Consider the following 27,332-nt stretch of genomic DNA (forward strand, 5'->3'; position numbering starts at 1 on the left):
GAAGGGGTCCCACGTAAGGGAGGGGCTAGACAAATCTGTCTTGGATGCTACCAGTTAGCTGAGAGACCATTGGAGTAAAGCCCTTGGCACATGAGATGGTGGTACGGAGAGTGGTCTGGCTTGAGTGAAATGCTATAATTTTGAGGAAGGAGGAAATCTTGGCCCGTTCATCTGTCACGGAAGCAGAGATAATGACAGAGAATGAAACACCAGAGAAACCCCCGCAAGGCCTTCTTTAGCTGCAGAGTTCTATCCTGAATGTCATGTGCGACCTTAGGCAAATCACGTGCTTTCCTGGTGGCAGTGTCCTACCCAGTGAAATGTGGCTGGGGGTTGTACAATCTCTGCCCTTTTCCCAAAGAACCCCCACCGCTTTCTCCCTGGAGCCACACAAAAGCTAAGAAGCAGCTAGAGGTAAGTGAGGGCTTGCTCCTTTTCCCCCCAACTTTTCCCAGGGAAGGGGTCTCCCGGAAGGATGACTTATGACAGATGTCAGCCAGTGGGAAGTGGAGCCCCTGACCTGGGATGAACAGGAGATGGGGTATGGAGGTATTCTCTTGGAGACAGAAATAGGGTATTAGTTAAAAAGCCTGCTGAGTTGGGCAATGGTCCCTACTCTATCACTTTCTAGCTGTGTGACCTTGGGCAGGTCCCTTTAGTTCAGAGTTTGATTTCCTCATTATTTAATTTATAGGATTAAATGAGAAAATATAGGTAAAGCACTCAGGAGAACATCTGTCTCTTGGTGAAGTGCTTCATACATGTTAATTAGGAAAATGATGGGTATTGTAGTCACCTCACCTATTAAGGTGGATGACTCTCCTCTCAAACCCCTTCCAGCCTCTCCTGCTCCAGCTTCTCTTGCACAGAGCTTCTTCTTGGGCAGGAGGAGCATACTCTCCGAGGGAGGTAGGCGGGGCCTCATTCCAGCGGGGCCAGAGCAAGGCACAGGCTGCTGAGCTGGAGTTTGCACCTGACGGACACCTTCCTGCTTGCCTCCTTCCAGAGCACACCTCCTCAACACCCAGAGCCCTCTCTTTCAGAAGCAGTCATGCCTGTGACAAAGAGTTCCGGGGGCCCCCAGGGCACTGTTGACCTCAAACTGGACCTCAGGTCCCCTCCCAAAAGTGCCAAGAAGATGCAGAACAAGGACTCCAGTTTCTGGGATGGACGCCCTTCGGAGTCACCAGGCTTAGAGAAGACCAAGGGCATAACGTGAGTGCTTTTTTCTGCCACCCCCATTTCTGCCTCCGAGCCTGCAAGCTTGCACTGACTAAAACCCTGGCGCGGCGGTGTCTGACCCCCAGCCCATTATGCAGATGGAAAAACCAAGGTCAAAAAAAGTGCAGGCAGAGACTGAGTCAAGGTGAGAGCTTACAGGGGTAGGAGCGGAGACTCAAGAAAGCCCTAGGCTCTCATGGTCCTGTACTCAAACAGGTGCAGATGGGGACACAAAGGCCCACTTACCCCAGGCCATACACTGGGTCATTGGCAGGATGGGCACTGGAATCCAGTGCTGGCCCTAAGTCAGTTTTGTTCCTGGTCAGTCCTGATCATTGGCAGAATCCCTAACTTCTCCAAGGAGGGGAGATCTGAGCTTAAAACTGTGGCCTCACTGTCAGCCAGGCATTGACTCCTCTCTGCCTCCTTCCTCCAGTTACTCTGGCCTGGCCTTGGGCCTGTACTTCATTTGTGAGGACATCAAAAGCATAGCATGTGGAAGACTTCTCTCTCACCTCCCTGGGGTGTGTGGGGGGGTGGGTGGGGGAGGCTTGCAAACCATGGCCAGGAAGGGTCTGCAGAAGGAGTTTAGGTGGGGGAGCCGTGCTACGGGCGGGGCTCAGCAACCTCCGCTTCCACCGCTGGAGCAGAGTGGCCAGTTTACTCAGGACATGTGGGTGGGTGGCCTCCTGGAGCCTGCTGCTGCTTTAAGAAGAAAATGCTGACAGCACTGGTATAGTAGAGAGAACACCTGCACTCAACTAGTGAGTGATCTGCACCTTCCCTTCCCCCAGCCTCGGTGTCCCCCAGATGCAAAACAGGGGTAAACAGGTGGCAGTGCCAATTTAAAGAGGCTGCCTGTGGGCATTACATCTGTTGGGTGGGGGTGTGCAGCTAGGAGGGAGATGTTACCACAAGGGCAGGCGAAGTCCCTTTCCATTGTCAGCACCAGGATGGCCCCCCCACAGGGTTTGGTTGCCCCCAGGGGCTAGTCCTGGGGGCTGTGAATTGCTGACACTGAGAATGACCTCTCCAGGCCTTGGGGCCATCCACTGCGGAGCAGAGCTATTTCTCAATCAGAGGCCTGGGGGGAACCAAATAGCTCTCGTGTCCTAAACTGACACATGGTTTGGTGGCAGTTTCAACTACTTAAGAATCAAAGACATAAAGCATGAGAGAACTAGAGGGGCCCTCCCAGTTTGGAGCAGAAGAGAAGTAAGTCGGGCAAGCATGGAACTCGGGTCAGCTCACCTGGGTTCAGATGCCCATTTAGCTGCTAACTGGCTTGAGCAAGTGACAGAACTCTCTGCCCCAGTTTCTCCTCTGTGAAATGACATTTCACTCCTCCCAGGATGGCTGCAAAGGTGATTTGTGCATAAAGCCCCCAAACACAGCACCTTAAAAGCTGGCCACTGCAGATACCTTGAAGGTCCAAGGTCACCAAAGGAGTTGGGGCTAGAACACCGGTGTCCTGCCTCCCAGCCCAGTGCTGTGCCCAACTCACCACACTGTTTTTATGTTTGGCTGCATGGCCCAAAGTTAAATTCTGATTTCATAAGTCCTTCGGTTAGAAATTTCTAAAGTGACCTGTTGACCCTTTTCTTGTTGCAAAACAAGCCCATTATTGGAGGGCCGTAGGGCACAAGGGCTCAAGTGCTCGCTCAGCGATGTTGACACCCACAGGGGGAGAGAAGGGCACGCGATTCTCCGCCCACTTTCTCCCTCAATTGTTCTCTTTAACCCATAACAAATCGATGGGCCGATCCTCAGAAAGCTAGAAGATCTAGGGATTAACATAAAGATAAGGGTGGCTGGGGCAATTCTTTCAAAATATCATTCCTCCCAACCTTTACAGAGGCTCAGCAAAGTAGACCTGTTGCCCAAGATGACACAGCTAGTTAAAGTAGTGGCCTTAAGTAGTGGCCTTGGGATTTAATCTCTGGTTGGTCCAACCTCAGAGACCAGTCTCCTTTCAGAATACCTCTGGTGCCCCTCACAGTCGGTGTCCTCACTGAAAGGTTCTCCCAGGGAATTTCCAATGTTTCAAAAGTTGTGGATGTGAACCCCACACTCACCTTGGTCGAACTTGGTCCAGGTACAAAGGGATATAGTAATAAGTTGTTCTGTAATTCATCAACACAGAGGGTACCTCCCTGGAACTTATCCCTGAAGGTGCCCTTCAGACCACCTTCCCAACTGTCTTAAAGGGGGTCTGAGTTTTTATTTTTGTTTTTTTTTTTTGGTGGGGCGGAGGAGACATGCCTTCCCCCAGCTTGAGATCCTGGCCTGAGGGCCCAAAAAATTCTGGAGCTCAATCACCAAATGACACTGTCTCAACAGACCCCATCTGGGGACCCAAATCATTTGACCTATTTAATTCAGAAGTCACCATGAAGTATCTGAAGTGTCTTTGCTGCTGGCCCTTTTCCCTTTTCTCTGAGTTTACCCTGTCTCAGCTACTAGTTTTATGACCTTGGGCCATGCCCGAATTTCTGAGCTTCCATTTCCTTCATTACAAAACGGGATTTTTCCTTTTATATATCTCTCTGGGCCTATTTCCGGGAAGTGGTCCAGAAGAAGTGGGGTGAAGAACAGGGACTCTGAGGCATTTCTGGGTTCAAATCCTGACTCCCCAGTATATCTCTGGACAAGTCATTAAAAAAAAAAAATCTCTATGCCTCAGTTTCCTCATCAGCAAAACAAAGGCAATAACCTACTTCCTAGTCTTGACGAGAGGATTAAATGAGGTAATAACAGGTAAAGTACTTAGCATAGTATCTATTATATAGTAAATATTAGCATGGCATATATTGAGTGTTAGCTGCTAAAACCAGGACAGGCAAACTGAGATGGTTGGTCACCCTACAGGAGACCCAGAGGTGCCAATCAAGGCCGCAGGGACTGAGAGATGGCCAGGAGCCCGCCTATCCAGCTGAACTCAGGTGTTGGCATGCTGTGAGGGAATGCCGGTTGGACCTCCTCACCTTCACACACCTACACCCTTACGTCTCTTTCCTCTCCTTTAGAGCGTTCCAGACCTTGGTTCACCTGGTGAAAGGCAACATGGGTACAGGGATCCTGGGACTACCCCTGGCTGTGAAGAATGCGGGCATCCTGGTAAGAGGGGCTGCTGCAGGTGGGGCCAGCATGACCGAGTTATAGCAGGGAAGCAGGAGGAGAGCCTCTCAGAGTTTATAATGGCTTGCAAGAAGCAGTCTTTCTAGGAGACAGCTTGGTCCAGACTTGGACTAGCCAGGGTTTGAATTCTGGCTCAGCCACAGACGTTGAGTGGCCCTGGCGGGTCATTTATCCTTTACCTGGGGCTCAGTTTTCTCCCTTGGAGAATGCAGGGGTTGGACGATGATGAGTTTTCCTATTGTGCCCTATGAAGCACTAGTTCTCAGGGACACCTCGGAGGCCACTATGGGTCAGAATCCTGAGTCCCCCACTCCCACCACAACACCCATTGTAATTGCTTTATGTACTTTATTGGAGTACTACTTGAGATTATATTTGAAAGAATAGGTATTGCTGCCAAAAAGGACTTGGAAAGCAGTTTGCTAGAAAGTTCCTTGAATGCCAAATGATATCTGTGTTACCACATCTGTCCTTGCAATGTTCTTCATAAATCCATTCTCTTCTCTCTTCCCATTTCCCTTGGCTCCCCCTTCCCTCAGATGGGCCCCCTCAGTTTGTTGGCCATGGGCTTCATCGCTTGCCACTGTATGCACATCCTGGTCAGGTGTGCCCAGCGCTTCTGCCACAGGTGAGGAAAACAGCATCCTCATGTCGCTTGCTTTGGTACTTGGTTCTCAGGGATGTTGCAGAAACATCCTACATGAAACAACACTTTACTTCTTTCTTCCAACAAGGCTAAGAAAAAGAGAAAAAGCATTTGGGATAGGGACCTAAGATGAGGCTCTGCCATGTGACTCATTAGGTGATCTCAGTCAGGTCACTTGGCTTATCTGTACATGGGGCATAAACAATCCATGCCTGACCCTGCCTCAGAGAATTGTGATGGAACCCATTGGGATCATGGATATGAAAACTGTGCCCATGCGAGGTGTGCTTTATTACCCTGCTTATGTAGGAACCACCCCACTTGACAGGTAAGGAAGGAAAACAAGCCACCCAGGAAGTACTGCCAGGTGTCTAAGTCTGAACTAGAACTTGGGTCTCTGCCCCAGTGTTCTTTCTACTCCAGCTGGGTCCTGCCTTGCTGTGTGTCTCCTGACTTTTTAGTACAGGATCTGAGGTTAAACCCTCTCTTGGTAACTCTATGTGCACTTTCTCCTACAGGCTTAACAAGCCCTTCATGGACTATGGCGACACGGTGATGCACGGCCTGGAAGCCAGCCCCAGCGCCTGGCTCCGGACCCATGCCCACTGGGGAAGGTACCTTGTTCTTGCTCTGCCGGAAGTGGAGTGAGCTACAGGAGGTGGAAATGCGGCTGTCAGGGATGCCTTCTTTCCTGGAAAGCTGACTCGTGTGGCACAGAATGTTGGGCTTTCCACATGGAAGGGGTTCACTGGCAACCTTCCTGACCCCGCCCCCCTCCTTGTATACCTCCAGTGACAGCGTGCTCATTCCTTTGTTATGCAGCTTTAATATTATTGACTTATTTATGAAACTGTATTTATCCTGTTGTACTATGTACCAGGTCCTGGAAATACTGTGGGGAGAAAGGCAAAGAGGCTTTGCTCTCACAGAACCCATAATCCAGTGGGAAAGACAAGCATTACACAGTTTAGGAGATAGTCACTTCATAACCACCGGGATGAGTGTGATGAAGGAAGGAAATACTAGTTGCTACCGAGCAGGTAATCAATGTGTGTGGGCTTCTGTGGGCTTCCTAGGGTGGAACAGTTGAGATGAACCCTGAAGGAAGGAATTCTTAAGAATAAGGAATTACCTAGGGGAAAGTGGGCAGGAGCCTGGATGGCCTTCCAGGAAGATGGAAGAACAGAGCTGGAAGGTCTGAAGCAAGATGGAATGTGTGACAGTTTCCAAGGTACAGAACAACAGGGAGCTTGAGGGCAGAGTCAAGGAGATGAGGCTTAAGAAGAATCCAGGGGTTCAAGCAAACTGTATATTTTAGACCCTCCTAAAGGTTTTTGTTTTTTTCTTTAAAACAACAAAGAAGCCACTGGAGGGTTTCAATCAGGCAAGTCATCATACTTGCATTGTTTAAAGATCTCTCTGGCTTCTGTTAGGAGAATACATGGTAAGCGAGCAATCATAGATTAGGTCAGACCCATGAGGGGGCTATTGGCAACGTCCAGGCAGATAGCAATGACACCTGGGACCAAGCTGGTAGCAGTGGGGATGGAGAAAAGTGAATTTGGTTATGCTTTGGATCCCAGGACTGTGGGAAAAAGAAAAATCAAGGTTGACTCAGATTTCTGATGACTTTTAGTTTAGACAAGTTGGGTTTGAGGTTCAAATGGAGATGTCAAGTGGGTAGTGATATGTTTAGGTTTGAACCTATCTTCATGCAGGACATACAGAACTGACGTCATCAGCCGTGAAGCCAGGGGGCAGAAGACGTCCCTTAGGGAGAGAGTTTATAGTAAGAAGAAAAGTGTATTTAAAAAAAAAACAACAAAACACACAAGACGTTAAGGGCACTTTGCTGAGCTGACGTCGTCCTCCTGCAACTGCTGACTTTTACTTTCAGGACTGACACAGAACAAGTCAACCCCCTCCATCCTCAGTACTTGGAACAAATCTGCTCTTTCGTCTATGTTTTCAGGCCTGTGCCCACTCCATCTGCATACACTTTTCTGAGTACCATCTAGGCCAAAGTCTCTCTTGAATTGTGATACTCTGAACCATTACGGCCCTGCTGTGTGCCCTCTCACGAAATGCAGTCTGCAGAGCATCATGGCTCTGGCACCTCCCTTGGCCCAAAGCCCATTCACATACTGAATCAATAAATTGAGCCTCTGAGCAGACGAAGGCGGCTTTGGGACAATAACCAGTATTTTCCCAGTGTGTGACCCAAGAGGAGGCTTTGCAACTGTCCCTTACTCTTCAAATCCTTCTACGCATCGGACCTTTGGACATATAAAGCAGCTTTTCCTGCTCTTTTTAGGGACCTTGCTCCACTAATCATCTCCTCTCCTATAACTTGAACTTCTTTCTGGATCTGTGGGCTCTTCCTCTCAATAATTAAATGCATTCACGTGTCTCCATCTTAAAAAATAGTAATATAAACTCAAGGTTTCCTGGGCCTCACACCGTCCATTAGCCACTATACAATCTTCTATTCAGCAGCTGCTTGTTCAATAGATATCTATTGAATACCTGCAGTGTGTCAGGATGTGTCATGGCAATGGGTCTACAATGATGACCAGAATGGGCACCATCAAGACTGGAGCTCACACTTAGTTCTGTGAAAGAACAGCACACCCTCTGACTTTACTTCCATTCATCTGGTTCGCACCTCTTCTGTGGGTCACCTGGCTTTTCTGTCCTTAGACTGCTTTTGAAGTTCTTTCCACCAGTGTCCTAAAAGACCTCCTTATTGCACCTTCTTGCCCTAGAGAACCTCTCAACAGTGTGGGCACAAAGAACTATTCTCTTCTTCAGATGTTTTCTCCTCCCTTGGCTTCTATTAAACCCTTCCCCCGCCCCTAGTTTCCCACCTGCCTCTCTGGCCAGTCCTTGGCTTTCATTGCAGGCTCCTTTGTGCCTGTCTTCCCTTTAAATGTTGGTGTTCTCTAGGGTTGGAACACCACCTTCTCCTCTTCTCCCTCTGCACGCTCCCCAACACTGACTGCCTTCTCAAGGCTTTATCCATTTCTGACAAATCGATAGTTCCAGACCCTCATACACAGTCATCTCCTGAATGTCTCCTGTAGGAGCCTCAGGCTCAACAATTCAGATACTGACTGTGTCACTTCTTCCCCTTCCCCTAAAACCTGTTCCTTCCTTCCAGTTCATTTCATTGTCCTAGCCAAAGCCTTTAGGAACCTTTGATCATTGCCTTTCCCTTTCCCCCAGATGTTAGTGGTAACCAAGTTCTGTTAAGTTCTAGCTCCCTAGTACCTCTTAAATTGCTTTAATTCTCTTCTCCTAATGACCACGTTTTTGTCCAGGCTACTGGCCACCTCTGTTATTGTAAGAATCTGCTATGCGGTCTACCCATCCTGAGTCTTGCCCCCTCCAGTGGATTCCCCACAGCCAGAGAAATCTGCCTAATCCCTCTGCTGAAATGCTTCCCTCACTCCTCTCCATGTTCTCCTCCTCGTCTTTTTAAAAATTTCTCTCTTTCTTCCTCTTCCCAAGGGACTCCCGCTCAGGTATTATTGGTTTTTCTATGAAGGCTGTCTGCTCTATAATTAGGATAAAATATCCTTTTCACTGTGGCCCTTAGTGCCATATTCTTTTTTGGTCACTAATCTATGAACCACTCGAGGAGGGGACCATGTGTTTATTTGTGTTTCCTCAGAGCCTAATACGGTGTCTGGTACATGGTAGAACAAATTTTCATGTTAATGATAGCTAATAAAAATGGTGTGCTTACTTCCCTACATCAGTTAGTATCAATTATGAGGAATGCGGCAGAGCCAGGTGTTGGGGGGAGGTTCCCAACCATAAAGAATTCCTCCACTTGCTGAGCTGGGAGTGTGAGGGTGGTTGAGAAACTTTTTTTTTTTTTTTTTTAAAGAACTATTGTTACCTCCCTTCTTACTGCCCCATTGTTGATTGCGTTAGCAGAAGCAAGGGTGCTGGTACAGGTTCACCAATCCCTGGGGACAGAAATAGAAATGACAAACCAACTCTTCTTTTATAACATGTTTTCTTTCTCTCTCCTCTCTTCCAGGAATATCGTGAGCTTCTTCCTTATAGTCACCCAGCTGGGCTTCTGCTGTGTGTACATTGTGTTTCTGGCTGATAATTTAAAACAGGTAGAGTCTTCTAGAGAAGGTGGAAAGGGAAAGGACATGGCAAAGGAGGGTCCTCTGTGAGTTGTTCAGCAAATGTGGCTTCTTCTTTTGGGCCCCTAGTTCCTCAACAGTAGAACAAAGGAAGTTAAACTAGATGTTATGAAAGAATCCAGACTTCCCCAGTTCACTTATCTGTTCTACAAGTGGTTACTTTTTCCGGTATCTTGGACCTGTTCACAAAGCCGGTCTCTAAAACTGAGCTGGAAGAAACCTTGGATTTTGTCAGTTGTCCTGTCTTGGAGCTTAATCATCCTTAACTCTCCTAAGACTGATAGGCTCTTTTTGGATGATACTTAATCTTTGGACCATCTTTATCTACCTTTAGCTGCTTAACCTCTGGCTTAACAGTTGTCTCCAGGAAGTTGTTTTGATCTAGCCCAGAAGTTATCTTGTAGCAATTTAAGCAAAATATTGTTGGTAATGACAAAGGCCATCCTTAGTCAATCAGCAAGCTTAAAAAATAAATTATCCTTTAGGGCTCTCTCTCTCTCTCTCTTTTTTTTTCCCCCGCTTATAGTAATACCAGAAATTTAGAAACGTAAAGAAATTAGAAGGAAAAAAATAGCATGCTTTCAGAGTTAGCTGCTATTCTATGTTAGGAACAGGGAGTATTATATATACGTTCTCCCATTTAATTCTCTCTGTGGCCGTATCACTATAGGTACTGTGGTTATTCCTATTTTGCAGATGAGAAAACCGAAGCTATAAACTCTATATAATGTGTAGAAGATCACAGAGCCAAGGTTAAAAATCCAGGCCTTTTGACATCAGAGCTCAAGTTCTTGAACACTATGCTATATTACTTTTCAAAATGAAACAGAATTGGGGTGCCTGGGTAGCTCAGATGGGTAAACATCTGACTCTTGATCTCAGCTCATGTCTTGATCTCAGGGTTGTGAGTCAAACCCCATGTTGGACTCCATGTTGGGCTCCATGCTGGGCATGGAGCCTACTTAAAAAATTAAGAAGAAAGGAAGGAAGGAATAAAGAAAATGATTATTAATTCAACCACTCGTGGTTATTATTTTAAGTTAGTATTAACTGGTTAGCATTTTGTAATGTCGTTACATTTTTTTTTTGTCTTCATAATATTTAATCACACAGATTGGCCAGGACGTAGTCTTCTCTTGTTGGATATTTTATTTGTTTCCCCTTGTTTTTCTACTATAATCCGTGGAAGTCTTTGTACACCCCTTTGTTTTTTTGGCATATATTCCTTAAAGTAAAATTACTGGGTCAAAGAATTTGATTATGGGGCGCCTGGGTGGCTTAGTCGTTAAGCATCTGTCTTCGGCTCAGGTCATGGTCCCAGAGTCCTGGAATCGAGCCCCGCGTCGGGCTCCATACTCAGCAGGAAGCCTGCTTCTCCCTCTCCCACTCCCCCTGCTTGTGTTCCTGCTCTTTCTATCTCTCTTTGTCAAATAAATAAATACAACCTTTAAAAACAAACAACAACAACAACAACAAAACAAAGAGTTTGATTGTTTGAAGGCTCTTAAACAGGGCCAGATTGCCGCTTGGAAATCAATCAGCTATCAGAAGAACATTATCATCTGTCTAGAGATAAGGCAAGCATTCTCTCTAAGAGTTTGCAGGCTAAGTAGGATGTGTTCTAAAACAAACAAGTTAGCTCTCAATATATTTTGGTGCTGGGTCAGGACACCACTAACAACTCTCTGAAAGCAGGGCCGCTTCATGGTGAACTTCAGGGGCAAAAATGTGAGGGGGCAGGAAAGATCATTGCAGCAAGGGAAGGCTCCCTAGCAGAGATGCATCTGAGCTGGGTGTTGAAGGACAGGTTCGAGGAGAAGGGGTGGCAGCCAAGAAGGGAGGAGTGAACACCTGGAGGCAGGAATGTACAGGCCTGGCTCCGGAGATGCAATAAAATTGGTTGTAGAAGAAGGTGTGGACTTTGGGAGAAGAAGAGCCTTCAAGGTTGAATGGGGCCCATGATGGAGGGTCATGAATGCCTGCTAATGTTTCAAGTACTTTTCCTATTGAAAGGAATCAGAAGGTGAGGAATCAGAAAAAAATAAGACTTAATGGTTCGTTTAAGTAAGCATGGTATCTTCTTAGGTGAAAAGGAGATTTCCAAATAAGAGTATATGCTGTGATTGCAATCTTGTAAAAAAAAAAAAATGAGTATAATACATGTAATTTGTGATACGGTATAGAAAATGCATAGGTGAATATATTCCAGGACATCACCCTGGCTGCCAGTGTGTACTGAGATCATCATTGTTTTTACATCTTCTTCTTGCCTAATTGTAGTCTCTAATTGTTCTGTAGTGGATTGTTCTGCAATGTTTTGCAATACTGCTTGCACAGTAAGACTGTACCCATTAAGTCAGGTTGATTCGGAACAAGGGTAGTACCATTCCTCTCCTCCCCTTCCCCCCTGACTTTGCCAGGTGGTGTTTGTACTGTGTGCAGGAGGGTGTTTCTTGTTTGTCACAATGATTGGGGGATGCAAATAGCTCTTATTGGGTGGGGTCCAGGTATGCTAAATGTCCTGCAGTGAATGGTCCAGTCCTCATAAGGAATAATTCTCTCACTCAAATGACAGTGTTAGTCCGATTGAGAAACAGTAGGTGATGGGTTTTTTGGTTATAAGCAAAAGAAACTCTAACTACCTCATTGTGAGGCCCTGGCATGTGAGACATGCTTTTTGTGAGGGAGTTATGGGCCGGGCACTAAGCAAATCCTGTGGCCAGTAGATGTATTGAATCTTCCCCTCTTGCTTTTCCCGTTCCTTCCTCAGGTAGTGGAAGCAGTTAATGGGACCACCAGCAACTGCCATTACAATGAGACAGTGTTTCTGACGCCGACCATGGACTCACGACTCTACATGCTCTCCTTCCTGCCCTTCCTGGTGCTGCTAGTCCTCATCCGGAACCTCCGGGTCTTGACCGTCTTCTCTTTGTTGGCCAACATCAGCATGCTGGTTAGCTTGATCATCATCACCCAGTACATCGTCCAGGTTAGTGCACACGACACACCCGACTCCTCCAGTGGGCAGAGCCTTTTATCAATAATAGACAATAATACCTACCTAGGGCCAGCCCTGAGGGTAGGTGTGTACCTCACTCTTCAGCCTCGTCATACTGTTGTACCATTATTTCCACAAAGATGTCTCTGTGCCATCTCATTCTTCTGGATAGGTCCTCTTTTATGTTGCTGCTCCAGTCCTTGTCAAATTCTGGCCTTTGAAAAAAATGTTGCTTTGCAAGGAAAACATCTTGATGGGTGAACCACAGACCATTCCTGTAAGGGTTGGATAGCAGCAAAGGCAAATGAAAAGCAGGATCTCCTACCAAAGCTGAAACTTACCAAATTACCTATAGTCTTACATCCTCTAGGCTACAATTCCAGGTGTCCAAAATTACCCATAGGAACTCCAGAGAAAAAAATAATAATACTTAGTCACAGAGGCATAGTCTCAGAAGACCACAAGCAAATATATCACAATGCAAATTACAACGCCTTCAAGGTTGAGTTGTGGATATTGATTTTCCCTCAATTTCCTACTTTTCTATCCTTTCTAATGTTTATTTACTGGATAAGACTACATAGAAATTTAAACCCAGAAGGCCCTTGGCATATCCCTCATATCACTCAGATATTTTTATATTTCAGAAGTCACATGAAAAAAAGTTACTGTGTCCATGGAATTTAGTAAAAATGACAAATTAGTCAAATATTTTAGGATAACTACAAATAGGTCTTATCTTCCTTAAGGCAACATCAATAAATTCTACAAAATTGAATTTCCTAGTAAGATAGCTACCTTCGATTCATTTTTGGACCATTCCTGAAGTTGTCCAATTAGAGAAATGGCTCTATAATTATTGTCCCATTCAGGTCACAGGGTACATAAGATATTTTTTCCACACACTTTCTTTCCCTTCAGTTTATAGCTCATTGAAGAAAAGGGGACTTTCATATCTAACTAATTACTCTGGACTCCCAAGAATATCACTAACTACAGTCACAGCAATTTCTGTCACCCATAACCACTGGTACATTCCAAGTGTACGTGGGCACTTCAGGCTGGTACCGACCTGTGGTGTGTGAGATTTTCTTTTGGAGGATTCTGGTAAACCATACTCCCCCCATGAGGTACTGACCCTTCAGTACTTGGACAATACCTCAATGTTTCTGCCCTCTGGCTCTTTGGTGTTGTACGTGTTAAAATCAACTTTGATGCCTGCTTCCTTTTGAAGTTTTCCGAATTTCTTGACATTCTTTTTTTTTTTTTTTTTTTTAATTTAGGTCTACTCTCAGAATACTCCCCTTTTAAATGGACTGAAATGTGCTTTGAGAGTTAAGGTCTTACTACACTTCTCTCTCCTGTAGGAAATTCCAGACCCCAGCCGGTTGCCACTGATAGCAAGTTGGAAGACCTACCCTCTCTTCTTTGGAACAGCCATTTTTTCATTTGAAAGCATTGGTGTGGTAAGGTTTGCATTGGGGTGATCTTTCCCCCGTGCTGTGGGTGGCCTTTTGAACAGGATCCAGGAACTCTAGGTTTCTGGGTTTCTGTGTGCACATAGGGGAAAGTAACCTCTTGTCTCAATACATCTATTAAACATTTATCTTCATACCAACATGTGTTTCCTAATCTTTTAAAATCAAGACAAGTGGAGGCATACAATTTACAGGATTTAATGAAACAAACAAAAGGAGTTTTAAGCTGGGAAGTACTATATATTTACAATGGATTATTACATAGTTTGTGTTTCCACACTTGAGGAAGGATAGTGCTGTGTAATTGATTTTATTTACTTTAAATTTGCATACAGTACAATTCACTTTGGTGGGGGGAGTGTATACATTTCTGTAAGTTTTGGAAATGCATAGAATCATAGATGTGCCACAATCAGGATACAGAACAGCTCCCTCACCTCCCACTAACTCCTGGCAACCGCCTTCTGTTCTCTGTTTCTATTGTTCTGTCTTTTCCAGAATGTCATATACCTGGGATCATGCAGTATGTAACCTGTTGAGACTGCATGTAAGATCACCTGTGTTGTTGCATGCATCAGTAACTCCTTGCTTTCCAGCTGAGCATCTGCTGAACAGGCAACACCATGATTTGTTTATCAGTTCACCTGCTGAAGAACAGTTAGGTTGTTTCTAGTTTTTGACAGTTATGAATAATGCTGCTATAAGCAAGCATTTGTGTACAGGATTTTATGTGAACATATGTTTTCATTTCTCTAGGAGTAGGTTTGCTAGTCACATATTAATGTATGTTGTTTAACTTTATAACAGACTGCTACACAGGTTTTCATAATGGCTGTACCGTTTTGCTTTCCCACTGGAATGGATGAACATTCCAGTTCCTCTCATCGTCGCTAGTTCTTATATGTCCTGTCAGCATTTTTTTATTCTGCCATTCTAATAGGTTCATAGTAGTGTCATGATTTAATTTGCATTTTATTAATGACCAATGATTTTGAGCATCATTTTCTGGGCTTGTCGTCTGTATATCCTGTTTGGTGAAGTATCTGTTCCAATCTTTTGCAAACTTTTAAAAAAACTGAGCTGTTGAGTTTTAAGAATTCTTTATATATTACAAATACAAGTCCTTTATTAGACATATAATTGCAAATATTTTCTGTAGTCTGTAGCTTGTCTTTTCATTCTCTTAACAGTGCCTTTCATAGAGCAAAAGTTTTAAATTTGATGAAGTCCAGTATATCAAAATTTTCATTTTATGGATCCTACTTTTAGTGTTTTATCTAAAAACACTTTGCCTAACCCAAGTTCACAAAGATTTTCTCCTATATTTTCTTCTAAATATTTTATAGTTTTCATTGTACATTTATTTATTTTTTTTAAAGATTTTATTGATTTATTCATGAGAGACAGAGGGAGAGAGAGAGAGAGAGAAGCAGAGGGAGAAGCAGGCTTCCTGCCGAGCAGGGAGCCCGATGTGGGACTCGATCCCAGGACCCTGGGATCATGACCTGAGCCGAAGGCAGACGCTTAACCATCTGAGCCACCCAGGTGCCCTTCATTGTACATTTAGATCTATGATCCATTCTGAGTTAATTTTTGATAAAACTGTTTGTATGTTGGGGTTCTTTTTTTGATAGGATACCCACTTGTTCCAGCATCATCTGTTGAAAAGACTGCCCATTTTCCATTGAATTGCCTTTGCATCTTTGTAAAAAAACTTAACAGTATCGTCTTTCAATCCATGAACATGGAATGTCTTTCCACTTATTTGGGTCTTCTTTGATGCTTCACATCACTCCCACACATTCACAACTTAGGGCAGAGCCCAGGACTTCACTTATAGATTTAGGGGATCACTTTCTCCAGCATCCTCCTATCCATGTTTTCTTGCACAGTCACCAGCTTCCAGGGGATTCTTTTTCTGATTCTCTGGCTAGAAAGCCAGAGTTATAGCCTCCCTATAGTGCTATGCACTTCCTGTGACTGAGTCTGACTGGGGTTAAGCACTGAGAGAAAAGAGAGAAGGAAAAACTAAAATAAAAATGAATGAATGGATGAACGAACGAACTAACAGCAATTCCTTCCAGGGCCTGCTTCATAGACATGCAACCTATGCAGTTACATAGGGACCTGTCTTTGGAAGGATCCTACTCATGGTTTAATGCTCTGCTTTCATCATCTTGAAATTCTTGATTTTTGAACAAGAAGCCCTGCAAATGAAAATTCTTTTTGCATAGGACCCTATAAATCATGTAGCAGAGCTGATTTATCTCCACATTCTCTGGACTCCCAAACCCCGTTTCCTAGTTCTTTTGCTCAAAGAGAAAAATTTGTGTCAGATTTTTATTTTTATTTATTTATTTATTTTAAAGATTTTATTTATTTATTTGACAGAGAGAGACACAGCGAGAGAGGGAACACAAGCAGGGGGAGTAGAAGAGGGAGAAGCAGGCTTTCTGCAGAGCAGGGAGCCCGATGCAGGACTCCATCCCAGAACCCTGGGATCACGACCTGAGCCGAAGGCAGATGCTTAACGACTGAGCCACCCAGGCGCCCCTGTGTCAGATGTTTAGGTGCCTGTGTGACCACCACAGTCACTGATAACACGAGTAAGCTGCTTTGTGACTTGCCTTGGAAGTGTGGTCTTGAGAGAGTAAAAAAGGGGCCCTCTCCATACTGTCTGTCCCACAGAGGCCTCTGTTTTATGTCTTCTGGCCAGAAAGAGGGTTTCTCTTGGACTTTTTTCTATCTCCATCTACTGCACAGGATTCTAGGATTTGAGGTCCTCCTGAGTCTAAATTGGGAGATACAGGAAGGAAAAAAATCAAGAAACCCAGTACCATAATGGTCATTTTTACTGGTTTTGATCAATCCATGTGCTATTTTATACTTTTCAGAGTCCATGGATAGTTGTTTTATGTATTCTGTCCAGGGCTTTTAGTTTTAATCAGTAAGAGAGCTATGGTGGAATGTGCCTACACCATCTTAATGGAAGTAGAAGCACTTTATATTTAGAATTCTGGATACTCATGGCAAAAAGCGGAGTGCAATCGTTGAGCAAATGATTTTGGAAGCAGAATATGCTGGAATCTTACTTTGGCCATGAATTACTCTCTGCACTCTAATTCCCCACTAAATGATGGTAGTAATTTTTCAGTAAGTATTGAACACCTACTATGTGCTAATGATGATTAGTATCAGAGTTCACATTAGCTCTAGAGACCTTCTAGCCCAGTCTCTGAACTTTCCGAAGAGCCTAAGCCCTGAAGGAAAGGGACTTGAGCCAGGTCACCAGCTGGGGACAGCTGCAGCTGTGGCTAAAGCCTGGTGCTACTTCCAGAGACCTTAGCACTTTATGTAAATTTATCAATTTATCAATTTGACTGATTGTGGGAAGGAGAGAAGAAGAAAGCCAGCTACCTAGTAAAAAAGGTAATTTTTAGCCTGGAGAATTTATGCAGCGAAAATGTATTGCAGGGTGGGAAAGCTCAGGTTGGATCATTCACTCTCCGTATAATCCCCCCAGACATTTTCCTGAGCACCAGCTGCTACTAGGAACCTGCCTTTAATCTGGAAGAAAGTGGAAAGGCACGGTGATGACCTTGACATGGCATTCCCCTCAAGCATTTCCATTTGCATGGGGTTGAGATGCTTGTAGGACAAAAAAGGAGTTAAAAGTAAAAGGGAGTAGACACCCAGGTCCTACTGAGTAATAAATATATCCAGTGCTGGAGATTGGGGAGAAGCAAGTACTTGAACTTTGGAAGACAGCCGCAGTCTGCCGCCTCACTCTGCAACTTTCAAGCGTTGTAACTTGGGGCAAGTTACTCCATCTTCAGAGTCTTGTTTTCCTCATCTGTAAAATAAGAATTATACAAGCACCATCTTCATAGAGATATAGTCTTCACAGTATTAAAAAATAAGAACAGTTGACATTTACTAAGCCCTTACTGTATGCCATTATGGTGCTCATATAAATCTCAAAAAAAATCCAGTAGGTGAGTTTTCAGATAAACTGAGGCACAGATCAGTCTAATGATGCATGCAAAGTGTGCTTTAGTCCATGGCCTGATCAAAGAGAAGGAGAAGGTGGGGGGGGGGGCGGCCTCTCAGCCAATAGAAGCCTAAGAAAGGATTTATGGGATGAGAGGCCAGAAGGTTGGTTCCAAAAACAGAAGTGACCTTGGGATGCCCAGCAGGCTCCAGGTAGTCTGTCTCAACTTGGATTCTCTCAGAGCCAGGTATACATCTGGGGAAGAAGGATCCAGAGAACATGGTGTGTAGGGAAATGTCCTGCTGGGGAACCAGGAACCTCCAGTCCCAGCTCTGCCACAGTCTGCTGTGTAAACCTGAGTCGCAGCCTTCCCATCTGAACAGAGAGCAGCGAACTAGAATTGGAAGTCTCAAACTCAAATGCCTTTAGAAGGCAATGGGAGTGAAGAAACCAGGTATATGTCCCTGTGAGGGGGAGAGGTGGGACTGGTGAATGGGGCAAGAATAGTGTGCCCATAGGCGTTCATCTTCAATTGTCTAAAAGGCAATGCTGGCCAAACAAAATGCCTCTGCTGGCCAGGTCAGGCCTGACCCAACCCCCGGGGGCTGAGTTCCTTGATCTGTACAACCTGAAGAAGGGCCCTTCCAGCTCTGATGGTCCAGGGCTCATCTTGTGACTCCAGGCCTGCCTTCCTTTCTTCCCTTTTTTCTCATTTATTGTGGTAAAATATAGCTAACATAAAATTTACCATCTTAACCATTTTTAAGCATACAGTTCAGTGACGTTAAGTACATTCACATTATTGTGCAACCATCACCACCATCCATCTTTTGGTCTTGCAAAACTGGAACTCTGTACCCTTTGAACAATAACTGTTCATTTGTCCCTCCATGAGTCCCTGGAAACCACCATGCTACTTTTGACTCTCTGAATTTGACAACTTCAGGTACTTCATGTAAATGGGATCGTGCAGTATGTGCCATTTTGTGACTGGCTTATTTCACTCAGCACAATGACCTCAAGATTTATCCATGTTACAGCATGGGTCAGAATTTCCTTCTTTTTTAAGGCTGAGTAATATCTATTGTATGTATATACCATCTTGGCTTATCCATTTATCCATCAGTGGACACTTGGGTTGCTTCCACCTTTTGGCTATTGTAAATGATGCTGCTATGAACATTGTTATACAAATATCTATTCAAGTCCCTGCTTCCGGTTCTTTTGTGATATACTCAGAAGTGGCATGCCTTTCTTTTGTTCATGTTCCTCTTGCTCCTTCTCTCTTTTTACACTATGATCCTTCTGTAGGTTCTGCCCCTGGAAAACAAGATGAAGGATGCCCGCCACTTCCCAGCCATCCTGTCTCTGGGAATGTCCATCATCACTGCCTTGTACATTGGCATCGGGTCTCTGGGCTACCTGCGGTTTGGAAATGACATCAAGGCCAGCATAACCCTTAACCTACCCAACTGCTGGTAACTTCACAGGCCCCCAGGTGGTGGGGACTCAGGGCCGGGTGGGAATGTGTGGGTGACTGCCTCCTCCCTTCCATAGATGGCAAACTAAGGTCTAGAGAGCCTCCACAGTGACAGGTGGAGCTGTAATTAGAACGCTGGACTCTGGTTTCTCTGTCCAAGGAGCTCCTCCTCCAATAGCCTGCCATGTTGAATGAAGCCTTGGTAGCTTAGGATGAAGAAGGACAGGATTTAGGAAGAGAGAGAAGTGATAGTTCTTGGTCACCTAAGGAGAGAAGGAAGGGGCCCTCAGGGAGAACAAGAGGCAGAGAGAGGAGTTGGTGGGTGGCAGCACTCATCTCTGATTACATTTCCTGAGGCCTGTGCTACAAGCCTTGCTTGCCACAGACAAGGGCGCGCATCCTCCAAGTTAGAGTAGCTAGGATAAAAAAGTAGTAAAACAAGAATCAATTTGGGAAGACCACTGTAAAAATTCTGTATTCAAATGTACTTAATTCATGCAACAGTTAGCTGACCCAGACTTCAACAGTACCATATTTAAATAGACACATGAACCCATAATGCGTTGTGCAGCACTCTCCCACACGGCGGCATGTCTTTAATTATAGGATGCCTGTCTTTTTAAGGGTCACTTGGAGGCTTAATTTGCCTAAATGGGGCTCCTTTCCCAAGGTGCTAAATGTCATTCATCAAGCATTTACTGCATGCCAATTATGTGCGGACACCGGTCTAGTCACACAGGGGCATGGAGGGTACTGATTGAGTAGGCTATGATCTTGAACTTCACTACCTTCCCCAGCTCATGATCCAGTGACAATGGGGGAGGGATAGTGTATATACACAAACAGAACAGAACAGGGAGCCCTCCAGAGTAGCAAAGAGGCGTTGGGGACTTTTGAGGAAAGAAATCCATCAGAATGAGAATCTTTGTAAACAAGACAACTCTGCCCAGACGAGGACAACTCTGCCATTCATGGGCCCAAGTCCTCGCTGCACCACCCTTGTGGTCATGGATGATTTACCTAACCTCTCTTACACTCAGTGTCTTCATCTATAAAGCAGAGTTACCATGGGGATTAAGCTGGGCATGCAGTATACCTCAAAAGATGGGACAGATGGAAAGGGACTAAAGTGGTGTTTCAGACAGCAGGACTAGTGTGAGCCAGAAACTCAGAAATGTGGAAGTTAATCTTCCTAAGGAATGGCTCCCCAGCCCCCATACACATACAGGTTTACTAAACATGTGAGATGCAGCTACCACATTAGTGGAATCAAGGAAAAAATCCTATCTCCATAGGTCAAAAAAGGCTTTGGTAAAACTTCACACCCTGTCTCTGCCCCTAGTCCAACGCCTGCAAGTAACCCTGCCTCTCCTTTTACCTCCCAACCCCCTCGCAACCCTGTTTGTAGACTGCTTCCTTCCCCGAGGATTCGGGACTCTGCAGTTCTCTCAACCTACTAGAAGCATGTGCTGGGGGCCTGTTATGTGCCACGAGCTTTGGGGGGAATCCAGAGAATTGCTACGGACTGACATTAGATCACAAGGGACTAACATGTTTTAGATCTAGGTTTTTTGGTCTTCACTACTTACCACTTGTGTCTCCCTGGGCAAGGCAGCTGGCCTAAGCCTCTAGTTCCCTCAAATCTAACCTTGACCATCAAGTGATAGTGGTTTGTGAAGGGGTTACATGTAGCCATGCTCAAGATTCTTTTTCTTTAGAGATGACCCCCTGTTGCCATTTGGATCCATGATCCCTCACTCTATTTTCACCGCGTGCTCTGCTGTGACTCCCTCTTGGCTTTGGGAAGTCCCCTGCCCATCATTTTCAGACAAGGAAACTGGAGCCCAAGGGGGCGATTCCACCATCAGAGGTTAATGTTTCCAGGAGGCCAGGTGCCTGATCGTGGTGGCCTTAGGGAGCATTGCTGTGGTTTGTCCTGCAGGCTGTACCAGTCAGTCAAGCTGCTGTACGTTGTTGGGATCCTGTGCACCTACGCCCTGCAGTTTTATGTCCCTGCAGAAATCATCATCCCCTTCGCCACCTCGCAGGTATCAAAGCGCTGGGCGCTGCTTCTGGACTTGTCTATCCGCCTCGCCATGGTCTGCCTGACATGTGAGTACAAGGCGGAGTGAAATGTTGCTCTTTTCCGGAGGCTATCAGGAATCCGCCAGATGGTGAATGATGTCCTGATAACCAGCATTGATTGAGTGCTAATTGTGTCTCAAGGACTGCACTAAGGCTTTACAAGTATAACTCATGTAAGCCTCGGGGACAAACTAATTTTTCTATGTACCTAATTAGTCGGATTCACAGGTGTCCAGCCTGAGGGAGTGACACAGCTGGTTGAACAATAATCATAATGATAATACCTGTTATTTATTAAATACCTACTGTGTACCAGCCACTGTGTTCTTTTTAGGCCATATTTCATAGTATTTCATTCAGCCCTGCAGGAACTCTTAGGAGGTAGGACTATGATAAACTTTCCTTTTTAAATGAGAAAACTGAAGCAGAGAGCGATAAGTAACTGGCCAGGAAGTGCCAGAGCTTGGATTTGAACCCACGTCATCTAAGTCCAGAGTCAGCACCCTTCACCTCCGAGACAGAGGTCAGTGGCCAGTGAGTCTAATCTAACAGAGGGGTGTGTTTTTGAGCCTCAGAGTGTTGTATAAACTTGTGCCAACATTTAAAACATCCAAGATCTCACATACAAATCCAGATTTCTAACGTTTTCAATTAAAATGCTTTGGCAAGCCTAGGATCACATTCCCCACTGGTAGCAGTGAGCTGGACTTGCCCCCCGGGCTTCAGCTGGCCCCGCTCACCCCCTCACAGTCGTCCTTATGCCCCAGGCCCCATAATCCAGGGCGCCCCACTTGTGCAAGTGTTTTTAGCAGGGGTGAAGGAGAAGATAGAGATTTCCTGTATGGAGTGTGGCGTTCCCCAGCTGTCCCTAGCTCCTTTTAATTGCGATTCTAAGACTCTTCCTCAGGGAGATTCTTTTTTTTTTTTTTTTAAGATTTTATTTGACAGAGAGAGAGCATAAGCAGGGGGAGCAGCAGACAGAGGGAGAGGGAGAAGCAAGCTCCCCACTGAGCAGGGAGCCCAATGTGGGGCTTGATCCCAGGACCCTGGGATCGTGACCTGAGCCAAAGGCAGCCGCCTAACCAACTGAACCACCCAGGTGCCCCCCTCACAGAGATTCTTGCTTCTTGCTGCACTAGACCAACCCATGCAGTTCAGTGGACACCAGTTTTCTTTCTTTGAAATGATTTGTTCCCAGTTTAGCCCAGGAAGCAGGGACACTGCCATCCGGAACCTTAGAGACTCCAGAGAGATCAAGGCATTTGTCCTAAATGTGAAGATAATAATCCCTGAAGCCTACAGCTTCTGCATGCATTGCCCCAATCCAGACAAATGCGGAAATAAATTGAAGTAACAAACTTTTCTGAGTTATATTATAGTGCTTTATATTAACTCAGTGCTTTATATTAACTCAGTTATCTTGGGGCATATAAATGAGTTTAAAACTTGAACACCATTTGCAGTGTGAACCATAACACCTAAAAGGATAGATAGCATTTATCCCCATTTTGCAGAGGAGGAAACGAGCTGAGGAGGAGATAGGAACCTAACCCAAGGCCACAAGGGGAAGCCAGAATCCTGCCTCCCAGACCTGTTTTGGTTCTGCTATACCACACTCCTCCTCCACAGGAGGCCTGGGAGAAGGCTTCTGGGCCTTCTTGGTGAAAGTCTCCCAACAAGTCAAATAAAAAATGTGGGAGCCCAGGCCTATAAAGCATCCTACTAAAAAATAGATAATTTCAAAATCTTTAGCTTCTGGCGTTTGTTGTTTTCTAACATGTATGTAAAACCTGGAAAAGACATTCTTTTAAGGAGACCCTGCGATCTTGTTCCAACTGAAGACCCCTTTCTCCTATAAATAATTTCACATTCTAGGGCGCCTGGGTGGCTCAGTTGGTTAAGCGACTGCCTTCGGCTCAGGTCATGATCCTGGAGTCCCGGGATCGAGTCCCACGTCGGGCTCCCTGCTCAGCAGGGAGTCTGCTTCTCCCTCGGACCCTCTTCCCTCTTGTGCTCTCTGTCTCTCATTCTCTCTCTCTCAAATAAATAAATAATAATCTTTAAAAAATTAAAAAAAATAAATAAATAATTTCACATTCTAATCATTTGCAAGTAAAAGGTACATGTAGTCATGTTCATTATTAAAATGTTAGCTCCATAAAGGCTTTTTTTTGTGTTTTGTTTTTGTATCTCCTGTACATTGATGTGTCCCAAACAGATGGGACAGTTCCCAGCACTGTTATTTAATGTTATTTATTAAGTAAGAGCTTAATCATTGTCTTTTTTAAAAGATTATTTATTTGAGGGGCAGGGGAGATCAGAGGGAGGACAAGCAGACTGCTGTTGAACAAGGGGGCCAATGTGGGGCTGGATCCCACAACCCCAAGACACAACCTGAGCTGAAACCAAGAGTTGGACACCAACCGACTGAGCCCGCCAAGCACCCCTTAATCATTGTTGAATAATGTGGGGATTTGAAGTGCGCCTCCGTGGCATAAAAATTATTTTAAGCGAAAAATATTTGAACAAACAGCAGCTACAAGGAGGGGAAAAATAAATCCTTATCTGAACTTCCTTTGCTGAATTAAGCAGGACCTTCTGACAAAGCACAGCCTCCACAAATCTCTCTGGAAGGTTTTCTGCCAGAAAGGAGACTAACCATCATCACAGACTAATTCCGTACATAAACTCTCCGAACCAGTCATAGCTTCCACTCATTCTTACGTATGCTCTTTCTGCCCCCTCCTTTCCCTTTATGAAATGGGCACATGATCCCCTATCTTTGGCTGTTCTGGGAGCCAACTCCTCTGAAGCCTCCCTAGCCCTAAGCAAACTGTCTTTTGTCATGTTAATATTGTCTACTGTCAGTAAATCCCCAGCCCCTCCCTGCGCCCCCCATCATTGAACCTAAGTAGGCAGAGGGAAGATTTCTCTTCCCAACAATATGAATGCTTATTTTGGAAAAATGATGAGGAGACACACCAGATTTTTAATTCATAGCCTCTACTGACGTGATCGGAGTATTACAGGACTTTCAGTGTTTTCCTTACGTAACTAAAATCGAGAAACTGGTTTATGTTTTAAGAAAAGGATCCTAAAACAAAGATTGGGAAGCTTGACTGAGTCCCAAAGATCCATATATCCCGTATCATCTCCCACAGGTACCTTGGCCATCCTCATTCCCCGCCTGGACCTGGTCCTCTCCCTGGTGGGCTCCGTGAGCAGCAGTGCCCTGGCCCTCATCATCCCGCCCCTCCTGGAGATCACCACCTACTACTCGGAGGGCATGAGCCCCCTCACCATCGCCAAGGACGCCCTGATCAGCATCCTGGGCTTCGTGGGCTTTGTGGTGGGGACCTACCAGGCCCTGGACGAGCTGATCCTCTCGGGACAAGCCCTCAACTTTTCCAACTCCACCGTTTTTATTCAGTGAGAATGGCACTGCTCCTTCCCCACCAGCACCTGACTTTTGCTGGTATGGATATCTTGTGTATGCCTTATCTTTATTTTACCTTTTTATCTTTTTTTCTGGGCCAAGTCACAGTGAAGCAAACAAGGACTCACCAGCTACAGGGTCTAGATGGTAATTTACAGATTTGTTTTTATTACTTTTCTTTCCATCTCTAGCTTTCCCTTAAGTTGAGAGTCTCCCATGGAAGGCTCTTGATTCATCCAACTTCTTGGCAATTTACAAGGTGGATTTTGTACCTTGAGTGGTGCTATGCAAGAAGAGGCCACCAGGGGGAAGCCAAGTGACAGCAACAGGCGGAAGGAGGTGCAGCTGGCTAATGCTGACCGTGAGCTGGTAGACAAAGGGTTTCAAAGAACATAGACTAGGGGATTCAAGGTATACACAACTCCTGTGACAAAATAGATACAGCAAGGAGGTCCAGTGTGAGCTGCAACTCTCAGAAAGGAGCCATCATATTTAAGTCAAGGGCAGTAAACTTTCTAAACCACTGGATAAAGTTTTGGCCCAGTTCAGAGATGCCAACAGTAGATAGGAGGTGTGGCGGTAGATGTGTCAGTGGCAGGGGGGAGGGGAGTGGACAATACCATTACAGTATCTGACACTATTTACCTCTTAATTCTTGCAACAAGCATTCTACCTATTGTGTGTCAAGCACAGTTCAAGGTTCTTAAGAGTAGGTTGCAGAAATGGCCACAAATTCCTCTTGACAATGTGACTTTGCAGCTCCTCTCAACAAGAGGTGAAATCTATGTCTCTACCCCTTGAATCTGGTCTTGCCCTCATGACTTATTTGGACCAATGGGACTTTAGTCAATGTGATGCAAGCAGAGGTTTGGTGATAGCTTGTGCATCAGGACTTTCATTTCTCGCTATGCTGTGGAGCCACGACCATCAGGTGAAGAAGCCTGAGCTAGCCTACTGGAGGATGAGAGGCCATGTGGAGCAGAAGCGAATCATCCCAGTTAAACCCATCCCTCAGATCAACCAGCCTGCCAACTTCAAGACACATGAGGGAAGCCTCCTAGACTACACCCAGCCCCAGCCAGGCTGACCCAGATCCTAAGAATTGCCCAGATGATCCACAGAGTTGTGAGAAATAATAAATGTGGTTTTAAGCCATAAAGTGTGGGAGTTTTTATGCAGCAAAAGTTAACTGATACTCACTCTAAAGGAGATATACCAATGAGAACAGCATCTCTGCCCTCAAAAGCTAGTTCACTATCCACTGGGGAAGAATTAGAGGTAATCAACTAAGTTGATAGCATCATTGGTCCTTTTAAGGGCAGAGGGATGCTGACTGCTCTGGAGTACTGAGTATGGCTTTCCACAGGTGGCGCCATTGACCTGGATTTCGAGTAGAACTTGGGTCTCCTGACACTGAATCTTGCCCTCCTTCCACTCCGACCTGCTTCCTTGACAGTCCTGGGCCTTTTCTCATCTCTGAGCTTGGCTGGCAGCAGGAGCCAGCCAACCTGAAACACCATCTCAACCTTCCAGGTAGTGTTTGGTCCTTCCTAAAATCACTAAAATTAGGAAAGTGTCCCCAAATAACCGAGTAGATATTACAGGGCAGATCTATAATCCCAGGGGAGAGAGTTTCGCATCATACTCTGTAATTTATGGGAATGCCCCATGCTTGTTTCTGCCTCCATTTTAAGAGAATATTTGAAAAAGCCCTTCCCTGCTTATTTTCAACCGTGATCCTTCCTGTATGGCCTAGGGAAGATGTTGGGGAGAGTGTCTGTCCCAATTCCTAAATCCTGGTCTGCTCCTTTTGTGTGTTACTTTCTACCTGCTAGACTTCAAGGCGGTACTTCATGTGCACCAGCCCTGCTTAGGTGAGAGAAGGGCCAGCAGACCGCACCCAGATCCCCTAGACTGCAGAGTACGTGCTGGGAATCAGGGCGCTCAGAGCCTATGCAGTGGTCCACAGCCCACCTAGCCAGAGGGCTGATCATTTCCCCCCTGCACTTGTTTCATCAGCAGACCCCAAGCACTTCTGCTGACGGGCTCAGAGCTGTGGCAAAGCTTCCTTCCTCTTTCTGTGCTTGCCTCTCCCGCCATATTCCTCCATTACCCCAACCAGGCTTGCTCAGTTTAAGATTGCCCTCCGTTTGAAAAACAAACTGAGGGTTCTAGAGGGGAGGGGGGTGGGGGGATGGGTTAGCCTGGTGATGGGTATTAAAGAGGGCACGTTCTGCGTGGAGCACTGGGTGTTATATGCAAACAATGAATCATGGAACACTACATCAAAAACTAATGATGTAATGTATGGTGATTAACATAACAATAAAAAAATTTAAAGAAAAAAAAAGATTGTCCTCCGTTACTAAAAAATGGTCACAGTCATTGTCCAGGGCCTAGCCCCTACCATGTAAGATGCTCAGGTCAATCTTACCATTTAGACTAATCTGGCTAAAGTTCAATTTTGGGAAGAAAAAAATAAATTTAGTAACAGATGTAACCAAGAAAAGTAAGCTGGGGAGACTCATTAGTAATTGTCAGCAACACTAAAGAATACCAATTGCTGGAATTGTGTTTGAGCGGTGAGGGTATTAAATTTTGATGTCTGTTTCACACACACGCACACACACACACACACACACACACACACACACACACACACACACCCTCCACCCCCTCCCCATCCCAACTGATTC

At 45.3% G+C, this 27,332-nt stretch overlaps 1 protein-coding gene across 2 annotated transcripts; it reads left to right on the top strand.

The window, feature by feature from the left end:
- Positions 1–228: 228 nt before the first annotated feature.
- Positions 229–26,775, top strand: SLC36A2 (solute carrier family 36 member 2). 2 transcript variants are annotated; one of them, XM_028106705.2, is made up of 11 exons: positions 229–414; positions 1,007–1,215; positions 4,248–4,338; positions 4,899–4,987; positions 5,524–5,619; positions 9,054–9,138; positions 11,939–12,157; positions 13,534–13,632; positions 18,947–19,113; positions 21,058–21,227; positions 24,362–26,775. In XM_028106705.2, exons 1-11 carry the CDS (start codon positions 259–261, stop codon positions 24,631–24,633), a joined length of 1,653 nt encoding a protein of 550 aa, XP_027962506.1. In that variant the 5' UTR covers positions 229–258; the 3' UTR covers positions 24,634–26,775. The 2 variants fall into 2 exon arrangements, with proteins under 2 accessions (XP_027962506.1, XP_027962507.1); XM_028106706.2 differs by having other exon boundaries at positions 357–414; positions 1,044–1,215.
- The last annotated feature ends 557 nt before the right edge of the window (positions 26,776–27,332 follow it).

Source organism: Eumetopias jubatus, unplaced genomic scaffold (genome assembly GCF_037043125.1).
Source record: "Eumetopias jubatus isolate StellerSeaLion01/CBP00866 unplaced genomic scaffold, mEumJub1_p1.0 scaffold_5, whole genome shotgun sequence".
Lineage (NCBI taxonomy): Eukaryota > Metazoa > Chordata > Mammalia > Carnivora > Otariidae > Eumetopias > Eumetopias jubatus.